This window comes from Rhincodon typus, chromosome 1, assembly GCF_021869965.1.
Source record: "Rhincodon typus isolate 14 chromosome 1, sRhiTyp1.1, whole genome shotgun sequence".
Classification (NCBI taxonomy): domain Eukaryota; kingdom Metazoa; phylum Chordata; class Chondrichthyes; order Orectolobiformes; family Rhincodontidae; genus Rhincodon; species Rhincodon typus.
In genome coordinates this window covers 154,813,337-154,837,156 of record NC_063332.1, presented here as the reverse complement: position 1 = coordinate 154,837,156, position 23,820 = coordinate 154,813,337, and the positions used below count along the sequence as shown (strand labels likewise).

The 23,820-nt window shown below is 42.9% G+C and overlaps 1 protein-coding gene across 1 annotated transcript in view; it reads left to right on the top strand.

Annotated features, from left to right (window-relative positions):
• The window catches only part of LOC109914015 (cystine/glutamate transporter), a 168,906-nt gene that overhangs the window by 63,774 nt on the left and 81,312 nt on the right, over positions 1-23,820 (top strand). Inside the window, exons 4-6 of the mRNA XM_048603297.1 lie at positions 19,285-19,410; positions 21,351-21,450; positions 21,684-21,728. Of these exons, the coding sequence (XP_048459254.1) occupies positions 19,285-19,410; positions 21,351-21,450; positions 21,684-21,728 (271 nt within the window). The remainder of the gene's footprint in view (positions 1-19,284; positions 19,411-21,350; positions 21,451-21,683; positions 21,729-23,820) is intronic.

Below are 23,820 nucleotides of genomic sequence, written 5' to 3'. Positions count from 1 at the left end.
CCAGAATTTGTAAGTAAAAGATCAAAGGGACATACACTGATGCGAATTAAACAGACCTAAGATGCCGTGAAATTTTTAATCAGTTAGAAAGGAGATGCAGGTTTCGGTTTGTTAATATGTAAATCCCTGAATTTCTGCTCAGAGATAAGTAAAGGTTTTACCAAACAAGAGGTGACATCTCAGGTCAGATAATGTGTGTCAGGTATGAGGCCTGGTTTGTGTTTCGGACTTGAAGTCAGACTTCTAAAGTAGGAATTTATAAAACACTACATTGGCTGTCTACAAATGAGTTAGTTTGGGGTAAGAATTTTAAGCCTGAGGCTTTCCTAATTAAGATAGGTTAACAATCACAGGGGTGAGAGCAGAACAGCATTTAGTGCAAATTAGGATACACATTATTTCCAAAAAACCCAAGTTCCCAATTATAGTGCAAACTAGACAAAGTGTTGCATACAAAACTGAGGCTGCAAATGAAGTTTACCAGATCATATTCTATGATTAGAGTTTCTGCGCATATTTCTTTATGAACTTCACTACTAGTGAAGATCAGGTTTACTTTTCAGAAACTGAAATAACATAATTTATACCAAAGACATTTGAACCTCCAGAGTTAATAAAATAAAACAATGTTTTGGAAGGTAGTATAAGAAAAGACAATTGAACAAGCTTCTGCCAATAATTGTCTGAAGAACTAGCTGCATTATTTTACTGAGTGTAGCAAAGACTTTCAATCATTTAGTAATGACTAACCTTGTTGCTCATTTCTACTTGGTGTGACAATGATTCAGAGGCATAGAACTGAATTTTCCCTCTGGGAGCAGGAAACACAACTGTTTTCAGGTCTTGAACTCATCTTGGAGCTGATGGGACTCGTTGTTCATTGGGATTTTCTCAGAAGCTATTCCCACAATTGGCATGCACACTAATTCACCTTTACTAGTGGCAGGCATCTGAAGGGTTAAAAGCAGAGGCCTTCCAAATTGACAGCTGCAGCAGCCTGTAATGGAGAGAGAGGGCAGCAACATTGAAGCATTCTCCCACCAATTTCTTGACAGCTTTAAAAAAAATGTTCTCTACAGCCAGACTACCATTATGTTATGAATCCATCTTCAGGACTGCCTGTGACTGTTCTCACTCCCGGGTCGGCCTACACTTCAAAAGTATATCATTAGCTGTGATGTTTAAAGGACACATCTATAGCACATGGACTGCAGCGGCACAAAAAGGCAGCTCATCACCATCTTCTCAAGGGAAATCAGAGACAGGCAATCAATGGTGGCCCAGCCAGTGATCCCACATGGTGGATAGAAAAGGTTAGACATAGAGGTTGTCTGGGAACACTGTCCCCTTGGCTTAGCTTTACATTTAAAGTCAATTCCCTGCTAGATCAGAAACTGGATATGCAGTTGGCCTTCTCTGATTGCTGCTAACATTTCTGTTCATGTGCTTAATTAGATATCCACCTTGAGGTGGATGGCCTTACTGGCTTTGAACCCTCCTCAGCAAAATGGTCAATGGCCAGAAAAGGGTCAGCCAATACTGGTATTTTGTGGTCCCAACATCATTCAGTCTCATCTGCCTTGGGGCGCAAAAATCATATCTTATTGTTCTGTTAAATGATAACCCTGCTATCCTAATCATTATCACAGAATCATGATTTCTGAACAGCGATGTTAACAATCTAGTCCTCCTTCTCTGGCACTTTCAGAGAAATAAAGCATAGTACAACTAAGTATTACCAAATCACAAGGGAATCATCTCATCTTCTTCATACAAACATGTGGTACTTTCTCTGTTTCTCATTTGTCTCTTCACTACTCAGAGAGTGAGGTGGTTGATTCTAAAACTAGTGTCCTGAATCTAAATAAAAAAAACTCCAATGGTATGAGGTGTGAGTTGGCTAGGATGAAATGGGAAATGTTGCTGAAAGGAAAGACAGTGGCAAACATTCAAAGAGTGAAGAGATGACCAAAAAAGTTGTTTATTCCTATCTGGCACAAGAGTGCAAAGAGAACATGGCTTACGATGAAAGTTGGAATTAGTATTAGATGCAAAAAAACAGACATACAAACTGGTGAAAAAAAACCTGAGGATTGGGAAGAGTTTAGGAGCCAGTAAAGGAGCAGCAAGGAATTGATTAAGAAGTGTAAAATGGAATATGAGAGTAAGCTTTTGGGAACATAAGAACTGACTGTAAATGTTTCTAAAGGTAAGTAAAGTGAAAATGATTGGTGAAGACTGATGTAGGTCCCTTATAATGAGAACAAAGAAATGGCTGACAAGCTAAATTCAAACTTCACTTCTGTCTTAACAGAGGAGGACATGAACGATGTACCAGAAATAATGGGAAACACAGGGTTCATTGAGAGAGAGGAACTGAAGCAAATCTGTATTAGTAGAGAAATGGCATTGGAGGAATCAATGGGATTGAAGGCTGCAAGCATGCAACAAATAGAGTTGACTGCGGACCCAGTGCATGTGGGTTAATTTGGACCGTCAAAAGGCTTTGGACAAAGTTCCACATAAGAAATTCATTAAAGGGCATGAGATTGAGGGTAGTCTATAGAGAAATACAGAAAATTGGTTAGCAAACAGAAAACAAAGAGTAGGAATAAATGGGTCTTTTTTTTGAACAGCAGGCAGTGACTAATGAGATACTGCAGGAATCAGTACGAGGGCCCCAAGCTATTCACAATATATGTTAATAATTTAGATGAGGGAACTAAATGTAATATGTCAAAATTTGCAGATGTCACGAAGCTGGGTGGAAGGATGAGCTGTAAGGAGGATGCGGAGATGTTGCAGTATGATTTGGACAGGCTGAGTGAGTGGGCAAATGCATGGCAAATGCAGTGTAAGATAGATAAATGTGTGGTTATCCACTTCAGTAGCAATAATAAGAAGGTAGATTACTGTTTGAATGGCTGTAAATTGAGAGAGGGGAATGTTCAACAAGAACTGGATGTCCTCAAGCACCAGTTGCTGAAAGTAAGCATGCAGGTGGGCAGCATGTTGGCTCAGTGGTTAGTACTGCTGCCTCACAGTGCCAGGGACCTGGGTTTGATTCCACCCTTGGGTGACTGCCTGTGTGGAGTTTGCACATTCTCCCCATGTCTGTGTGGGTTTCTGCCAGGTGCTCAAGTTTCCTCCCAAAGTTCACAGATGTGCAGGCTAGGTGGATTGGCTGTGCTAAATTGCCCACAGTATTCAAGGATATGTAGATTAAGTGTGTTAGGGAATTGCAGGATTACAGGGAAAGGGTCAGGGGATGACTTTGGCTGGGATGCTCTTCAGAGGATCAGTGTGGACTTGTTGACCCAAAGGGCCTGTTTCCAGGATTTGATGAAGTGCAGGGAGGCAATAAAAAATGCAAATTGTACGTTGGTCTTCATAGCAACAGGATTTAAGTACAGATACAGGACATTAGTGAGGTCACACGTGAAATATTTTGTGCTGTTTTGGTCTCCTTCTTTGGTCTCCTTGTCCAAAGTTGGTGACTTGAGCAGAGAGATGGCAGATGGAGTTTAATCCGGAAAAATGTGAAGCAATGCATTTCGGAAGGTCTAATCCAGATAGAAAATACACAGTGAATGGCAGAACCCTTAAGAGTACTGATAGGCAGAGGGATCTGGGTGTACAGGTACACAGGTCACTGAAAGTGGCAACGCAGGTGGAAAAGGTAGTCAACAAGGCATATGACATGCTTGCCTTCATCGATCGGGGCATTGAGTTTAAAAATTGGCAGATAATGCTGCAGCTTTATAGAACATTAATTAGGCCGCATTTGGAATATTGTGTTCTATTCTGGTCGCCACACTGCCAGAAGGATGTGGTGGCTTTGGAGAGGGTACAGAAAAGATTTACCAGGATGTTGCCTGGTACGGAGGGCGTTAGCTATGAGGAGAGGTTGGAGAAACTTGGGTTGCCCAGACTGGAACGACGGAGGTTGAGGGGTGACCTCATAGAGGTCTACAAGATTAAGAACATAAGAACATAAGAACTAGGAGCAGGAGTAGGCCGTCTGGCCCTTCGAGCCTGCTCCGCCATTCAATAAGATCATGGCTGATCTTTTCGTGGACTCAGATCCACTTACCCGCGTTCTCACCGTATCCCTTAATTCCTTTATTGTTCAAAAAAAATCTACCTTTTTTTTAAAAACGTTTACTGAAGTAGCGTCGACTACTTCACTGGGCAAGGAATTCCAAAGATTAACAACCCTCTGGGTGAAGAAATTCCTTCTCAATTCAGTCCTAAATCTGCTCCCTCTAATCTTGAGGCTATGCCCTCTTGTCCTAGCTTCACCTGCCAGTGGAAACATCCTCTCTGCTTCTATCTTATCTATTCCCTTCATAATTTTATATGTTTCTATAAGATCCCCCCTCAATCTTCTGAATTCCAATGAATATAATCCCAATCTACTCAGTCTCTCCTCATAAGCCAACCCCCTCAACTCCGGAATCAACCTAGTGAACCTCCTTTGCACCCCCTCCAGTGCCAATACATCCTTTCTCAAGTAAGGAGACCAAAACTGCACACAGTACTCCAGGTGTGGCCTCACCAGCACCTTGTACAGCTGCAACATAACCTCTCTGCTTTTAATTTTAATCCCTTTAGCAATGAAGGACAAAATTCCATTTGCCTTCCTAATTACTTGTTGTACCTGCAGACCTACCTTCTGTGATTCATGCACATTATGAAGGGCATGAGCGGAGTGGACAGTCAGAAGCTTTTTCCCAGGGCGGAAGAGTCAGTTACTAGGGGGCGTAGGTTTATGATGTGAGAGGTAAGGTTTAAAGGTGATGTATGAGGTACGTTTTTTACACAGAGGGTAGTCGGTACCTGGAACTTGCTGCCAGGAGAGGTAGTGGAAGCAGATACGATAGTGACTTTTAAAGGGCATCTTGACAAATACATGAATAGGATGGGAATGGAGGGATATGGTCTCCGGAATGGTAAGGGGTTTTAGTTGTCACAGTCAGCATGCTGGTGCAGGCTTGGAGGGCGAAGGGTCTTTTCCTGTGCTGTAATTTTCCTTGTTCTTTGTTCTTCTTTGTTCTCTGAGGAAAGACATTCTTGCTAAAGATGGAATGCAGTGAAGGTTTACCAGGTTGGTTCTTGGGATGGCAGGACTGACATATGAGAAGAGATTGAGTTGGTTAGGCTTGCATTCCCTGGAGTTTAGAAGACTGAGGGGCATCTCATGCAAACCTATCAAATTCCAGGAGGATTGGACAGATGGGATGCAGGAAGGATGTTCCCACTGATGAGGGAATCCAGAACCAGGGAGTCAGAGTTTAAGGGTAAGGAGTGAGCCTTTTAGGCCTGAGATGAGGAAACATTTCATCACCCACAGAGTAGCGAGCCAATGGAATTTGCTACCACAGATTTTCAAGAAGGAGGTAGATACAGCTCTTGTGTCTAATGGGATGAAGGATTTGGGAAGAGGGTGGGATTAGGGTAGTGAGTTTGATGATCAGCCATGATCATATTGAATGGTGGGGTAAGCTCAAGGAATTGAAAGGCATACTCCTGCTCTTATCTTCTATGTTTATATGCTTCTATGTAAATTTACCAAAGGACAGCTAACCAGGCTGAAGTTGCACAAGTAAAATTATGAAAGTGATTTAACTGAGATTAAAAGGCAGAGTCAACTAAGGATTTGTTAAACTGGCCACATTTTTGATGCAGTTTTCATTGGATTATTGCTAACTTTTAGACAGCTGCAAACTCAATAACATCTCATACAGGGTGCTGTGCTCCACATGCCTTCCAGAGAATTGGAAATAACCTTACACATACCTGTAAGAGGCAGGGTCAATATAATGACATCAAAAAGTTGTTCAGGTTAGAAAGATTGTAGATACCCATTGATCATGACTTATTTGTGTAGGAAAAGAATATGCGGAAGCTGAAAGGCATAATTACCTTTTCTTAATGAAAGATAATTCCTTCAGATGTCGGATAGGCTGTTTTCATTAAGAAATTGCCACAAGGTAAGTGGGTGCACCATTAAAATACTTTTGAGAGGATAATGATCTACATTTACAAAGACGTTTTGTGAGCTAGGAACTGGTTTATATTTTGTCTTGATTGTACATGTACACTTCAGGCCTTTTTTTACTGTGTATTCTTTCAGTGAATTGAAAATTAGGAATCATGCATAAAAGGACTGCCACAGTCCATGAAAACTGTTCAGTATTAGACCAAATAGATGAGACTGCATTCACTCCTGAAGTAGGAAAGGAGGATACATTTATAGCATAGTGTCTTTCCTAACTTGCTTTCAATTTGTAACACTGGAAATGTTCAGATAAGATTGATTAGCAATAATCCTCATATTAAATTGCATCAGAGGACTGATAAGATCGTTGAAGCACCAAGACATGTACAAGCCAAAACTTCAATCAATTCAACTGGGCTAGTGGCCAGCATAATACTGAATGTTGTATGTATGGTTTATAAATGTTCATTATGGTTGAGGACAGCAGCAGTAAACAATTGACCCTGAGACTGTTGAGATGATAGAAATGTATGACAGACACAGCACATGACAGCAGCTATACTAGTAGCTGTGTATCTGTTACTGGAGAAATCATTACTGAAATTATGATACGTTCCTGTCACTGGGAGCAAAGTGTCAGTCAAATAACACAAATCAATTGCCTGATATCTTTTTATCAATAATACAGTACATGTAAGTTACCAGGGAAAAGGTTTAGTCAAACACAGGGAACATTCTGTTGATACTGCAGCATGTTAAATGTTGGGTGTTCACTGTTAATATTATGTTTCGCATCAGGATTAGTCCCAATAAGAAAATATGTCAGATGTTGTAGTAACCTTGGGAACAATTGTTTATTAATCAAGCTTGAAAACAATAGTCTTACATGTTTTCTTTCCCCCTCAAATTAAATTCCTGATGTTGCAGGCTTCATGAGCAGAGTTAGATGCAAGTCATGCACAAGTGTTCTCATTGCAAACCTCTCCACACATTTCTCTATCTCCTGTCACATAAAATCCTTGTAGAGACCAATAACGTTTGAAACGAGACATAGATTTCCTTATGAATGATGGAAAGAATCACACAAGATTTCATGTTTTATTACTTTCAATGCAGCAAAAAACCTGAAATCAACAGAATCAAAACATTTCTGAGCAGGTAACTAATATACCAAGCTACAGAAAAGGAACTGCCCCTTTAAATTATTTAGTCACCTGAAAATACACCATGCCTGCTTTTTACAGGTATGTAGTCTGGAGGTCATGCCCTAAACCACCCCTGGCCTTTTAGCAGGCATCCTTCACCTTGCTATGCTATGGCAAGTCTTCTGTACTATCCTCCTGAGTCATCCTGAATTGATTACCCGCAGAAAAGTTCATCTGATAGCTCATTGAGCGGGACTTTACAGGATTCATGGTCCTTCTACCCCGACTGAAGTGCTTGAATCAGTTTCAGTTAGCTAAGGGTTACAATTTAACGCAAAATCAAACAGGAACCAGAGATGTCCAAAGGCAAGCTAGGAGTACAGAAGCTGGCTCAATCATCGAGGCAGTGCCAGTTTTAGGTGAGATACAGACAATGACTGTGTAGGAGAATAGTAGAAACATGTTAATTGCAATGTGTGATGTTGTAATATTTTGTATAAAGCTGGAAGGTGTCTGTAACCCAGCAGAGTTGGCTTTACACTTCATGGTGTTAAGACTAGCTCTTCTTGTGAATACATGAAAATGAACAATCATTTGAGTCGTTTCCTGAGACCCCTGTCATTTCGTCAAGTGATCAATAATATTGATGAATGGATTAATGGGAAGTTCACCAATAATAATTGAGCTTTGGGAGCAGTCTTGATCATGTGAAACTTCACCCCCTGTCAGAGTGGAAAGTCCTGGTTTATAGAGCTACCAGCCTGGCTATTCAGATGACCAGCAGTTCTGTAATCCCAGCACTGATAGCTGGAAGGCTTGGCCACTACTGGGATTACAGGTGGTCCCCAGTGCCAAGAACCAGCTAAGTTTGGGGTCAGCTGTCGTGATGAGGATTTGGGCAGTGAGTTTCAAAAGGCTGGAGAATGGGTTAATGAAACACTGCTTTTGTCGAGCCCAGGGAACGCTGAAAGGAAACTCATTCCCTTCCTTTGTCCAACATCAGCCCTCCCTAGCCCAGCCTTATATGGCCCTCCCCCACTATAGATAAAATAGTGGCAGGGATACAATGAGGCCCCTAACTGGCCATCAATTGGGCACTGAAGTGGCCCAAAGGTGAGTAGGCGACCTACACTTCTCATGCCCATATATTTCAGAAAAGTCATAGGGAGGCCACTATGTAGATTTTATCTGCCCTCCACTTTCAAATCCTCTGCTGGGGGGATGTAAAATTCATGCCATTGTTTCTTTACTCTCCAAAAGCTCTATCTGTTGGAACTTCTTCCTTCGAAGCAGAAAAACAATTTGCCGAAGTTTCCTGCTCTCATAGCTGCAGCTTTTCTGCTTCTTACCCAGCAGCAACTCTCTCTGTCTCTCTCCAGATCTGAGTCTGAGAATCATGTCCCAAAAGCTCAGTTTGACCCCCTTTTGTGTCAAGTTACGAAAACTAGCACTTGATTTTCTCTAGGTTTCAATCTAGGCCTTCTTTGCCATGACAACCAAATTACATGGGCCTGTGTCCAGAGAAGTTTAGCATGATCTCACTATCCCCCAATCCAGGACATTCTGTATTACCTTAAGTTAAAAGAGACTGTTTCAATGTATCTATCTTGTAAAGTCTTCCATGCATAACATAATTCTAAACAGTTTTTCTACTTGATTATATACTCCTTGATTAGGTACATAAGTGAGCCAGATATGTTTTCATCCTAACATTATGTACATCGACTATTTCTGAAGAGTAGGAGGTGGTATTCAGCAAGGCTTTTCTGGGTATGAGTGGACAGTGTGCTATTTACATAGGCCTCTGACATTAAGCACATTTTATTTCCTGTTTTTTTAAATTCTATTTTTGTAACCAAGATGGTGCCAGAGAATGACGACTTTATACACTTTTCACTGTACTCCTACATTCCTAGTACTTGAGTATACATGACAATAAAATCTACTTCTAAGTTTTTAATCACTGCTGCCTATGTGATGACGATAGTCCTGATTACCATTTCCCATTCCAATTCACAAAACAGCCCTTTCTCTCCACCTGTTTTGCTGAATATTTGAAAAAATATTCAAAAGTGGATTGATCTTGTCTGTTAAAAAGAACTATATTTTACATCTCAGCCTCGTGGGAGGGGAGAAACTCACCAAAGTTCCTAGCCTTGACTATAAAGCGTTTCTGAAAGTACATATGCCTGAACAACAGTGGGGTATTATATGAAAATCAGTTGACTTCTCTAGTGACACTGTGTCCCAAGCTCCGATATGGAGTCTGTTGATCTGACTCATTTCAGTAAGGTTCAGTGTTCACGAGGTGGGGTGGAGTTGTAGCTGGGCTGATGGGTCACAAGGCCAGAACTTTAGAAGATTTTTCATACTCTCTTACAATGTGTAAATTTGCTGTTGAAATACTGTCAGGTTCCTCTGTGTCACACTGTAAGTCTGGCAGGAGACCAAGGGAAACATCATGGTGAGTCTAATCTGCCATTTCCAGCCATTTGGTCTGTTTCCCTGGGGAATCTACCAGTCTCCTGCAGAGTTATGACACAACACTAAACAAAATCACTGTACAATTTCAGGGCCTAAATATTCCCAAATTCTTCACTTAAACTGAAGTATTTTTGAAATGATTTCAAGATTAACTAGGATTAAAAATCTTAAAAAATCTATCACCAGGATGACATCATGCAAAGGCTTAAATACTTACCCAAAGATACTGTTCCCTATATTTATCGGGTGAAATAAAGATCTTTCAGGCCAATGTGTTATGCATCAGTGCAAGATTTTCACACACTATAACGTTCAGTTCTATGTTTATATTGATAAAAAAGAAGGTAGGTACAAGAAAATTAGCATTAATTACCTGGGACAAATTTGTCGCATCTATGCCTTTACAGAAATCCTGATGAATGGCTTCTCAAGCAAGGAAACAAAATTTTAGCTAAGAATCATCTGGCATGAAAGTTATGCCCTAAAGCAATATGTGTCATGTTTTCCTCCACTGATTTACATGGGGTGTCTAGAGGACAGCTCAACACCAGGCATCAGATGTGGGAGTTCTTTCACAAACCTAAATGAGTTATTACTCTCAGAGATTGAATTATGGCGCGTTTTTACAGGAGTGGAAATAACCACATCTGGTATTTAATTGTGATGTTCTTTATTATGCTACTATTCGCATTGTTTGAATCGAGGTAGCCAATGGATAAGATGTAACTTTTTTCTATTACTTCATATTTATTATTTTTTTCAATTGTTCAGCACATTACTTGGTGCCCAATAAAGTGAGGAAAGTCTCTGCTAGGGATCAGACATTTACCACCTTATTGTCAGTATTAAACAATCATAGCAATACAGCAGTTAGATGCAGGATGAGGCTAAATCTACTCAACACATGTAACTTGCCTTAACTGTACCCCAGATAAAAACTCCCACATTAGTGTAATATCTCAAGAAAGTTTTCTGTGGCATTTTAAGTGTTCATTGTTTACCAGTTTGTGCTGAATTATCATTCTGCATTGCACACTTCGGCCTTCTCAGAACTGGGTTGAAACAGGCCATGTTCATTTCATGTTAGATTCTTGCAGTTAGGAAGGAGTGGGCATTTTCTTTCTAAGGTATCAGCTGGACTCAAGCTTCAGAGTGGGAGACACAGGGCTCTGTCTTTAAATTAGCTCAAAACCTTCACAATTCAATGCTGCGAAGTCTATTATTAAGAAAAATGAAAATGACTCTAAGCATTGTTTTGCCACAATGGCCAATTTTTTCAATGTGATTCTAAATTCCGCCACCCGTACAGCAACTTATCTCTGCAACATTTTTGATGTACATAATATTACTTTTTATTACTAAAACACAATCACAGATGAGATCTGAACATATCAACAGTTTTCCTGAACAGACTCTACTAAAATGAGACAAATTAAAAACTTGGGCTTAAAGCCCTCTACTTAAGTTGTTTTAGAAAGATGCAAGCAGAGGCAGGACTGTGTCTGCATCCATTGCACAATTCATTCCAGATAAAATTCTTAAACAAAATAAAGCACCCAGATTTATTTGCTGTGCTCTTAAAAAAATGAATCCACTGTTAGATTTATAGCTATTTGCAGGTCTTTCAATCTTAAGTTTACATTTGTTGATGTTTCGGGTCCGGTAACCCTTCCTCAAGTGTTCTGAGGAAGGGTTACCGGACCCGAAACATTAACTCTGTTTTTTCCTTCACAGATGCTGCCAGACCTGCTGAGCTTTTCCAGCAACTTTGCTTTTGTTCCTGACTTACAGCATCTGCTGTAATCAGCATTCTTTCAGTTTTTATTAAGTTTACATTTGCTATCCTGAGGATGATTTCTGTACTGGATGACAAGTTAAAAAGAATCAAGCTTTACCACACAGCAGTGCCCTAATTAAAACAAAATAATCACCAGATTCTTTCCAGTGTTACATTTTATTCTTTATTCCATTCTGTAACCACCAGCCACAACACAGCTAAAGTGTTTCAGGTGCCTATGTAGCAGTGCCTCACCTGAACTACCACCATTATAAGATTGTAGATTTGTAATATTTGACGTCATTCCCACAGAGAATGGAGAGGCAGGGTTGGAATTGCAAGTAACACTGGTTTACCAAGGGGGATGCCAGCTGCCTGCTGGGCACTGCTAGAACATTTTGGTTGGAAAGAGGGTGATGGGCAAGATAGTGAATAGAATCACCAGCCTTGTGGCAAAAGATTTTGAATTGTGATGCCCATTCCACCTTCTGTCCAGACAGACACTGTGCAGCTTAAATGCTGCTCCAAGCTCATTGTGGAAACACAACCAAGCTAAGATCTTTGAGTCCTTGACGGGTCTTGTGCACTGTTTATACCTTGCTCCCTACAGCTGTGCCTTGGATATATTTGCACCTCCTACTTCTTTTCAATGTGGATGCCTGTGTACTTAAATCCATTTCGATCGCAGAGAGCTAAAGATCATTGGCTGTATTGATACCAAGAACCAAAGATGAAATAATGTGTTGTACACCTTGGCCCCAAAATTCTTTTCCTCCTCGACCCAGTTTTGTCTTGGCATTGGAGCATGATGTGCTGTACTGTTTACATGACTTGAAAATGTAGCCTTAGTTATAAGCCTCAGGCAAATTAGTTGCTTTTGGAAGGTCAAAGAAGGAAACTCTTTGCTGTCTGGCTGGCTGAGGTTCTAGGTGCAATAAGCCCAGCAACAGTTTCTTCAGATATGCTTTAAGAGGGACACCCTTCTGTTGCTGACAGAGTAAACTGAGATGAGAAAACTGCAGATGTCTAACCTTTTCCTGTATATTAACGCAATTGTAGGCAGAGATTGCCTTTTTGAGGAAGTCCCAGAGCTCCTGAGTAAATGTAAGATGCGAATGCAAGAGAGAGAGAGAGATAGAGATCCAATAAAATTGTTCTTTGGGCTTCTACTTCCTGTCTATTTCCTGCCTGAGAATTAAATGCTCCTGAGGTGAGAGAGTGAGGAACACTAGAACTTGGGTATAAAATATTTGATTCTTTTTTCCACAGGAATCCTGATCCAAAGCTCTTAGTTTTGTTTAAAATGTACTGTAGGACATGTCTTAAGAGATTCTACATTGAGTATAATGTGGAATGAAAATGGATATGATGAGACATTATATATATATCACAATGTAACAGTAATTATTGGCAGTCAAGTGAAAGGGATCACGAGAAAAGGATGGAATAGTCTGGAAAAAGGACTTACAGTGAACAGTATTATCTACAACAGTGTAAATGAAAGAATTTGCAGATATCTCCAGAGTCATACAGCATTCACTCCTTGGTAAGGTATAACCATTACAGACCACCCGAAGGTTGCAGGAACAGCAACTCATATTCCGCTTGGGAACCCTGCAGCCCAATGGTATCAATGTGGATTTCACAAGTTTCAAAATCTCCCCTCCCCCTACTGCATCCCAAAACCAGTCCAGCTCGTCCCTGCCTCCTTAACCTGTTCTTCCTCCCACCTATCCCCTCCTCCCACCTCAAGCCGCATCTCCATCTCCTACCGACCAACCTCATCCCGCCCCCTTGACCTGTCCGTCCTCCCTGGACTGACCTATCCCCTTCCTAACTCCCTACCTACACTCACTTTTACTGGCTCCATCCCCGCCTCTCGACCTGTTTGTTTCCTCTCCACCTATCCTCTCCTCTATCCCTCTTCTATCCGCCTCCCACTCTCTCCCTATTTATTTCAAAACCCCCTTCCCCTCCCCCTTTTCTGATGAAGGGTCTAGGCCCGATACGTCAGCCTCTCTGCTCCTATGATGCTGCTTGGCCTGCTGTGTTCATCCAGCCCTGCACCTTGTTGTCTCGGATTCTCCAGCATCTGCAGTTCCTACTATCACAGATCATAAACTGCCAGGTTACAAGGATAGCTATCTCGCTAACATGCAGAATAAAATGCCACGCTACAGTTCTTGTGGGAACACGAATGAGGAACTTTGTACCTTTAACAAATAACTTTTTAATCTAATCATTCTCTTTGTTAGACAATGGTCTTTTCCATGTTATCCATGCAAGCCATTTTCTCTACTTCTTTACTTCTCATCACTGTGGATTGACAGGTTTACCACCAGCATCTGTGCTAAAACAGATCTGTCAATAGCTACCAGGAGGGTTATCAGCACAGCTCTGGATAACTCAGTCTCTGATAATGCTATCCCTCTCTGCAAGACAGTATATAGGCTATGCCTCATTCTCAAACCATGCTAGCAATATCTTCTGAAATTAGGAAACCTGGTGTGTGATAAATTGCAAGCACAATAGGCACATTCCACATTGATTCCATGTAAGTTCCAAATGGAACATTTGTAAGCGTGGATGTTGGGAAATAGATTTTCTTTTGCTCATGAACAAAAACAAAATTGCTGGAAAAGCTCATCAGGTCTGGCAGCATCTGTGGAGGAGAAAACAGAGTTAACGTTTCGGGTCCGGTGACCCTTCCTCAGACCTGATGGTGGCTGGAAAAACGTCAGTTTAAATGCGGAAACTAGGGAGGTGGGTGGGGTAGGGAGTAAACGATAGGATAGAGCCCAGAGAGAGAAAGACAGTTGGACAGACAAAGGAGTGGCTAACGATCAGTCTGGGAGGGTGAATAGTTGTTAATGGGGACTGTTAGTGACTAACAGCAGGGGGTGTGTAACGGCAGGCTATGTGGTAACAAGGCCTGGTGTGTGGGGTGGGGGGCTGGGACGTGGGAGAGTTTAGGCCCTAAAATTATTGAACTCAATATTGAGTCCGGAGAGCTGTAGGGTCCCCAAGCGGAAAATGAGATGTTGTTCCTCCAGCTTGCGTTGGGCTTCACTGGAACACTGTAGCAAGCCGGAGACAGAGATGTTGGCCAGGGAGCAGGGTGGTGCATTGAAGTGGCAGGCAACAGGCAGTTCAGGGTCTTTTTTGCAAGCAGAACGTAGATGTTCTGCAAAGCGGTCGCCAAGTCTACGCTTCGTTTCCCCAATGTAGAGGAAACCACATTGTGAGCAGCGAATGCAGTAGACTAGATTCTTGGAAGTGTTGCTTCACCTGGAAGGTATGTTTGGACCCTTGGATACTGGGGAGGGAGGAGGTAAATGCGCAGGTGTTGCACCTTTGCCGGTTACAAGGGAAGGTGCCGGAGGGCTGTGGGGAGGTGTTGGGGGTGAAGGAAGTATGGACCAGGGTGTCCCGGAGGGAACGGTCCCTGCGGAAGGTGGACAAGGGAGGGGAGGGGAATATGTGCCTGGTGGTGGGATCTTGCTGGAGGTGGCGGAAATGGCGTCTGATGATCTTCTGCATGTGGATGCTGGTGGGATGGTAGGTGAGGATAAGGGGAACCCTATCGTTGTTGCGGGAAGGAAGAGAAGGCATGACGGCAGAAGTGCAGGAGATGGGTCGGACCTGATTGAGGGCCCTGTTGACAACGGAGCTGGGGAATCCTCGGTTGAGGAAGAATGTGGACATTTTGGAGGTTCCCTTGTTGAAGTTGGCCTCATCTGAACATATGCGACGGAGACAGAGGAACTGAGAGAATGGGATGGAGTCTTTACAGGAAGTGGGTTGTGAGGATGAGTAGTCCAGGTAGCTGTGGGAGTCGGTGGGTTTGTAATGGATATTAGTGGCCAGTCTATCCCCAGAAATGGAAACAAAAATGTCAAGGAAGGGAAGGGAGGAGTCAGAGATAGACAAGGTGAAAATGAGGGCAGGGTGGAAATTGGAGGCAAAATTGATCAAGTTTTCCAATTCTCGATGAGAGAGGGAAGCAGCACCGATGATATCATCGATGTATCGGAGAAAGAGTTGTGGGTGGGGGCCGGAATAGGACTGGAACAAGGAATGTTCCATGTACCCCACGAAGAGACAGGCATAACTAGGGCCCATGGCAACCCCTCTTACCTGAAGAAAATGAGAGGAGTTGATAGAGAAGTTGTTGAGGGTGAGGACAAGCTCAGCCAAGCGGAGGAGGTTGGTGGTGGATGGGGATGGTTCAGGTCTTTGCTCCAGGAAGAAGCGGAGAGCCCTAAGACCCTCCTGGTGGGGAATGGATGTGTAAAGGGATTGCACACCCATGGTAAAGAGAAGGTGGCTGGAGCCGGTAAACTGGAAGCTTTGAAACCGGCGTAAGGCGTCAGATGAATCATGGATGTATGTGGGTAGGGATTGGACGGGGGGGAGAAGACTGAGTCAAGGTGGGAAGAGATGAGTTCTGTGGGGCACGAGCAGGCTGAAACAATGGGTCTACCTGGACAGTCCTGTTTGTGGATTTTTGGCAGGAGGTAGAAACGAGCTGTGCAGGTTTGGGGGACTATTAGCTTGGAAGTGGAGGGGGGGAGATCACCGGATGAAATGAGATCCGTAACCATAGTGAATACAATGACCTGATGTGCCATGGTGGGGTCATGGTCCAGGGGAAGGTAGGAGGAGGTATCTGAGAGCTGGCGCTCAGCCTCTGCAAGGTAGAGGTCAGTACGCCAGACTACAACAGCACCACCCTTATCGGCAGGCATGATGAGAAAGTTAGGGTTAGATCTGAGTGCACGGAGTGCAGTCAGTTCGGAGGGAGATAGGTTGGATTTGTTGAGAGGGGCAGTGAAACTGAGGCGACTGATGTCACGTCGACAGTTCTCAATGAAAAGATCGAGTGCAGGTAAAACGCCAGAGGGAGGGGTCCAGGTGGAGGGAGAGTGTTGGAGTTGGGCAAAGGGGTCTGTGGGGCAGGGAGAGGACTCTTGTCCAAAGAAATGAGCACGGAGGCGAAGACAGCGGAAGAAGAGTTTGGCGTCATGTCGTGCCTGAAATTCGTTAAGGTGGGGATGCAGGGGGATAAAGCTGAGGCCTTTGCTGAGTACGGAGCGTTCAGCATCAGAGAGCGGAAGGTTAGGAGGGATGGTGAATACCTGACAGGAAGTGGGGGGGTTGGGGGAAGGGATAGAGTCAGAGGGAAGGTGAGAATAGGTAGGTTTCAGAGGGCCATGAGTATTTTTGAGTTGGTGCATCTTGTGGGCCTTGATGCCTGAAAGGAAAAGAAAAAGTATCTTTTTAGCACGACAAATGAGCCGGAGGATGAAGTGGAACTGCGGAGTGGTGCAGCCCTGAGCCAGTGTGTTATGATGCTGTTGGAGAGAAAGGTTGAGAGTGCGCATGTGGCGCCACATGGCACTGGGTGTGGATCTCAGGATGTGGCAAGAGCAGCTGTCTGTGGAACGTTGAACGTCATGGAGGTATCTGTGATCCTGGGAGAATTCAAAACATGAGGGATGAAACTTCAGTTGGAATCCACGTGGGTGAGTCTGAGCCGGAGGCAGTCACTGAGGAATGTGATATGGCTGTGGAAACGAGTTTTAGCAAATACCTGGTCAAACACCATGAGTGACAGTGAAATTATTGTCGGTGGGCAAGAAGAGAGATTGGAACGGAAATCCCATTGGAGAGAGGAGCAGAACTTCTTCAATGTGGGCATGCCTGGAAGAGATGTGGCAGTGAGTTAAATACTAAATAAAAACCAGATGCTGTAAATCAGGAACAAAAACAAAGTTGCTGGAAAAGCTCAGCAGGTCTGGCAGCATCTGTGGAGGAGAAAACAGAGTTAATGTTTCAGGTCCGGTGACCCTTCCTCAGAACTGATGGTGGCTGGGAAAATGTCAGTTTATATGCAGAAAATAGGGAGGTGGGTGGGGTAGGGAGTAAATGATAGGATAGAGCCCAAAGAGACAGAAAGACAGTTGGACAGACAAAGGAGTTGCTAACAATCAGGCTGGGAGGGTGAATAATTGTTAATGGGGACTGTTAGTGACTAACAACAGTTTCTTCCTGGAGCAAAGACCTGAACCATCCCCACCCACCACCACCCTCCTCCGCTTGGCTGAGCTTGTCCTCACCCTCAACAACTTCTCTATCAACTCCTCTCATTTTCTTCAGGTAAGAGGGGTTGCCGTGGTGTACGTGGAACATTCCTTTTCCAGTCCTATTCCGGCCCCCACCCACAACTCTTTCTCCGATACATTGATGATATCATCGGTGCTGCTTCCCTCTCTCATCGAGAATTGGAAAACTTCATCAATTTTGCCTCCAATTTCCACCTTGCCCTCACTTTCACCTGGTCTATCTCTGACTCCTCCCTTCCCTTCCTTGACATTTCTGTTTCCATTTCATGGCCACTAATATCCATTACAAACCCACCAACTCCCACAGCTACCTGGACTACACATCCTCACACCCCACTTCCTGTAAAGACTCCATCCCATTCTCTCAGTTCCTCCATCTCCGTCGCATATGTTCAGATGAGGCCAACTTCGACAAGGGAGCCTCCGAAATGTCCACATTCTTCCTCAACCGAGGATTCCCCAGCTCCGTTGTCGACAGGGCCCTCAATTGGGTCCGACCCATATCCCGCACTTCTGCCGTCATCCCTTCTCTTCCCTCCCGCAACAGCGATAGGGTTCCCCTTATCCTCACCTACCATCCCACCAGCATCCACATGCAGAAGATCATCAGACGCCATTTCCGCCACCTCCAGCAAGATCCCACCACCAGGCACATATTCCCCTCCCCTCCCTTGTCCACCTTCCGCAGGGACCGTTCCCTCCGGGACACCCTGGTCCATACTTCCTTCACCCCCAACACCTCCCCACAGCCATCCGGCACCTTCCCTTGTAACCGGCAAAGGTGCAACACCTGCGCATTTACCTCCTCCCTCCCCAGTATCCAAGGGTCCAAACATACCTTCCAGGTGAAGCAACACTTCCAAGAATCTAGTCTACTGCATTCGCTGCTCACAATGTGGTTTCCTCTATATTGGGGAAACGAAACGTAGACTTGGTGACCGCTTCGCAGATCATCTACATTCTGCTCGCAAAAAAGACCCTGAACTACCTGTTGCCTGCCATTTCAATGCACCACCCTGCTCTCTGGCCAACATCTCTGTCTCCGGCTTGCTACAGTGTTCCAGTGAAGCCCAATGCAAACTGGAGGAACAACACCTCATTTTCCGCTTGGGGACCCTACAGCCCTCCGGACTCAATATTGAGTTCAATAATTTTAGGGCCTAAACTCTCCCATGTCCCAGGCCCCCACCCCACACACCAGGCCTTGTTACCACATAGCCTGCCACTACACACCCCCTGTTGTTAGTCACTAACAGTCCCCAATAACAACTATTCACCCTCCCAGCCTGATCGTTAGCAACTCCTTTGTCTGTCCCACTGTCTTTCTCTCTCTTCGGGCTCTATCCTATCATTTACTCCCTACCCCACCCACCTCCCTATTTTCTGCATTTAAACTGACGTTTTCCCAGCCACCATCAGTTCTGAGGAAGGGTCACCGGACCCGAAACGTTAACTCTGTTTTCTCCTCCACAGATGCTGCCAGACCTGCTGAGCTTTTCCGGCAACTTTGTTTTTGTTCCTGATTTACAGCATCCGCAGTTCTTTTGGTTTTTTCTTTTGCTCATGTTGTCAATATTTTGACCCTTTATTATTTATCATGTCTTTGGTTACCTTTATGTTCTATGTTTTACAATAATATGAAGGAAATTGTGCAGCATTGGTTTCGATCAAGTTGCCAGTCAGTGGTACCCTTGTTGGGGTATGTTGTTACCTGGGGTAACAGTATTTGTTTTGTCCTGTTTATTTATCCAGCTGCGGTAATGTATATTAACAGCATGAGTGTCAGCTGGACTGCACGGCTACAGATCTTTTTGACATTCTGCAAACTTGCTGCCATTTTAATAATCATCTTCCCTGGAATGATGTCTTTATTCAAAGGTAAGCAGTTGCAATACACTTTTTTCATTTTAGAACTCTTGCAGAGCCACTGAATGTTCTACGATGACGAATTACAAATAGTCTTTCTCTGCTGCTTTTGTTAATATCACTCCCATTAAACATTGCTGTTTCGTCTTCATTTGTGATGGAGAAGTCTTATCAGTTGTCATATTTTACTTCAAATCTATCAAAAATGGCATTATCTTAAGTAAAGGGTCTATTACTGTGACAGCTGAACTACTTTTATTCTGTACTGCAAATTTACTTTCAGTGATATGATTTGCTTACACTGCCTGAAGTACTGAAAGGATTTTTGATATTAAGAATTTCTGGAAACAAAGGCAGATATACCTGATTTTTAAACAGACTGCTTGGTGAGATCGGACATTACAGTGGACCGCAAGACCACACCAATTTTTTGAAGTGACAGCATTGCTATTCGAAAATGATTGGTATTGATCAACAATGTGACATTATGATAGTGTGATTTGTGGCATGCCAAGAAGATGCAGTATGTCAGTTAAGTACCACTGGGACATTTTGCACTAAAAGAAAATAAAAGACATGCATTTATATCGCACCTTTCACAACGTCTTACCATTTCAAAGCGCTTTGAAGCCGGTGAATTGCAAAGTGCTTCATTGTTGTAAAGTAGGAAATGTGGCAAACAATTTGCACAAAACAAGATTCCATAAATGGTAGCATGTTAATGACCAGATAATGTTTACGTGGGATAATATTTAGCAAGACACCAGGTACAATTCTGCTGCTTGTCTTCCAAATAAAGCCTTTTATGTCCACCTTAGAGGGCAAACAGGACCTTGTTTTAATATTTCCTCCAAAAGATAACAGCTGGAATCTTCTGCCCCTGGCTGTGATGAGCTTTGATGCGGGAAGCCACATTGTTTTCCTATTGCTTTCTCTGTTGGAGATAAGTCCTGGGTAAGAAGGCCCATGTTAATCTTCCTCGCTTACAATCAGTTGAGGTCCTTAAGTGGCAATAAATAACTGCCTAGAGGACTCAGCCTGTCACTACTGCGATTAACTCAGTGAGTCTTTGCCATGTGCCCCAGAGAGTAGCTAGCGACTGCTGGGTGATTGTGGGGTGGGGATGCTGTCGGTAGTCATCCCCTCAATCATAGACAATCAGTGCCTCATTGAGGGACTAGATATTGGATAGGGTAGCCTGCCGAAAGCCAGCCCTGCCCTTATTTCTGAGTTCGCTGCTCCAATGCATATCCCAACCAAAGCAAACCCCCTGTCCCCAAATTGCTCACCTTTGTCCTGAGACCCTGGAGGTGCACTTTCTGCAGCAGCCAGAGCCTCCTCTGTGCCACTTTAATTGAAGAGGAACAAGGATGTCTTACTGGCTGAGGATTTAGCAACGGTTCAGATTCCTGACCCCAGTTTGAAAACTTTGCCAGGAGCACAAAATCTAGACAGACGCTTCAGCCCAGTGAGGGGCAAGTGCTGCACTGTCAGAAATTCAGTCCTCTGAATGAGAAGTTAAACAGCAAAATCTAAGATGGATGTAAAATCTCTGACAGACACTTTTTGATCAAGAGCAGGGGGAGTTATTGCTGAAAACCTAAATATTGTGTGTCTCCCAATGAACATTGCAAAACTATATTATTCAGTCATTATCCCATTGGTGTTTGTGGAAGCTAGTTGTGCACAAATTGGATGCTGCCAAGTCCTAAGTTACACCGAAAACTGTACAATGTATATACATCATTGGCTGTGAAGTACGTTGGGACCTATTGATGTTACAAAAATGCTACATAAATGCAGATCTTATTTTCCAGTCAGTATGAAGGATACACAGCATTACTAATCATGAATGGTTTTGTTTATGATTAATCAGATTGCTTGCCTGTATCAGCCTCTGTAATCATATTTACGATGTTCCTGCTTATCTTCTTTCCTTTCACATTCCACAGGAGAAACACAACATTTCAATCAGCCATTTCAAACAAAAGAATTTAACCTTATGGGAGTTCCTCTTGCTTTCTATTCTGGAATGTATGCATATTCTGGATGGTAAGAGCTCTCAGTCTCTGTACATAAAGGTGCAAAAGAACAGAATTGAGAAGAAAAGTGATCTTTACAGAAGAAAAATGTTCTTAGCACACTAAAGCTAAACTCCTGAGATTATGCTCGCAATTACATTTCCACGATAACTTAAATAATTGTGTTGAATGATTTTTGTTTAAACTGCAGGATGTTGTGTTTTATAAGATTGTCCTCAAACTATTCATTTTTGTTTTATCCAGGTTTTACATGAATTTTGTCACAGAAGAAGTAGAAAATCCTGATAAGTAAGTCTCTGAAATCAATTTTATTTGAAGCAATTGTCTTTGAGAAAAGATTCACATGCTTCAGGATAATATTGTTTACCTGCACTAGCATGAAAGATGGTGTATCACATAGTGTCCAACACAAAATCTACTTTCATCTTCTGCTGGGAGAGTGGTAAAATAAAGAAACTACACAGATGCAAGAAAAATAATCTTTTAAATTAATTTCTGAGGTGGGGAGGAAGTTAAAGTAACAGAAACGGGATCAGAGAATGGAGTGGATTAAGACACAGTGCAATCTGTGGTACTACCTGTGCCATTTTGAGATTTGAACTTCATTAATATGCAAACACACACTGCTCCAGTTTACAGAGATAGTAGGAACTGCAGATGCTGGAGAATCCGAGACAACAAGGTGCAAGGCTGGATGAACACAGCAGGCCAAGCAGCATCATAGGAGCAGAGAGGCTGACGTTTCGGGCCTAGACCCAGTTTACGATCAGTTATGAGAAGGTGGGAAATTAACCATCTCCCGTGCCAATCCAAGTCACATTCAAACTGGAGTGGCAGGGTAGAGGGAATCCTAAGAAGGACCTTGGCAGCTTCCCTCCAGAGTATTACCCAGGGCCTCTAGCTTGCTAGCACAATGACGTTACCACTATCCTACTGTTTACCCAAAAGTTGATGCTCAAAGAGTCATACAGCACAGAAATGGACCCTTCAGTCCAACCAGTCCATGCCGAACATAATCCCAAACTAAACTGGTCCCTGGAACCTGAGTTCAAATCCAGCTCAGATGAATGCAATGAGAGTCTTGTTTGCTCTCTAAGGATCTGAGACAAGTACTTGTGAATTGAGTTCAGCTAGGCACAATCCTGTTTGCATTTCTTGTTTGTCCAGAAATTTAATCAGCCTGTTTAACTAAGAGTTTTATGGATAAATGAATAACTGCATGAACAGGACAACCTTCCAGAACTTACTATTTTGAATGTTTAGAGGGCCAGTTGTGACGACTCTCTAATGTAGTTTTGCCACAACTGGAAGTTCATATCCATAGGCGTATTACATTTACGGTGTTAGTGACTTCAATATTGATGCTGCACCATAAATTCACGTATCTTGTGTTGCTTACCTAGAACCTGGTCATGACCATCCAAAGTTATTACCATATTTCCACTGCAATCTTTGGCTTAGTTAAAGGCCTATCACAAATTTCCTGGATTTACATCATTTTATGGGCCATAGCTACTGAGGTTGTAAACTAATGGCACAAGTACACTTAAATTTATTGGCTCAAAGTAATTGATAAATGCATGACAAAATTAATGATCATTCATAATGTTTTAATCATTAGCTAAAACTCATTGAAATACTTCTTTATCATTGTGTCTCAGATTTAATGTCTATTAAGAATATTGCAGAGGACACTGAAGTGTCTGCGCATACCAAAGCAAGTGTGGAGCAGAAATGCAAAAATGCAGCGCAATCAAGAAGCTGTAGGTCCAAGACCTTTTTAAGATCTAATCTCATCTGAATATTTCTAGTGAGTTGCAAATGTCTGTCAGGTAGTCAAGATGGATCACCATTTTAGACAAGTGACAGACCTTAGATTGGAAGTGGGATTCAGTAGAGGTGAACAGTGGAGGTTTGGGGTAGACAGTTTGAGGGGACAGCTGGTGGCCATGCTGAGGTGAATGGAGGACAGCAGCAACCTACAGCAATAAAAATCCTGACTAAATAACTCAAGAGAAAAACTATTTCATGTTTGTGACCTTCAGCAGTCCCACTGTGGATATCTGGGAGTTCGAGAATCTGAACAGTGTACATGGGTTCACATAGTGCTCCATTTCTGAGCCAGAATGGAAAAAGTCTTTAAACACAACCTTATTTGCATGGATAATGGATCTAGCACTGCTTTAATGCTTGCATTTGGAGATATTTGAATATTACCTGACGTTTTATAATGGGTGGCACATTTCAGACATCTTTAGGGTGCAGGACATAGTCCCTCAAAGTAGGACCTTCAAGCGCCTGCAGCACACTTGAGCAGTGGACAAAATAAGGTCACATTTTACATTCAGCACCATAAGCCATAGTTGTTTTATCTGAGGCT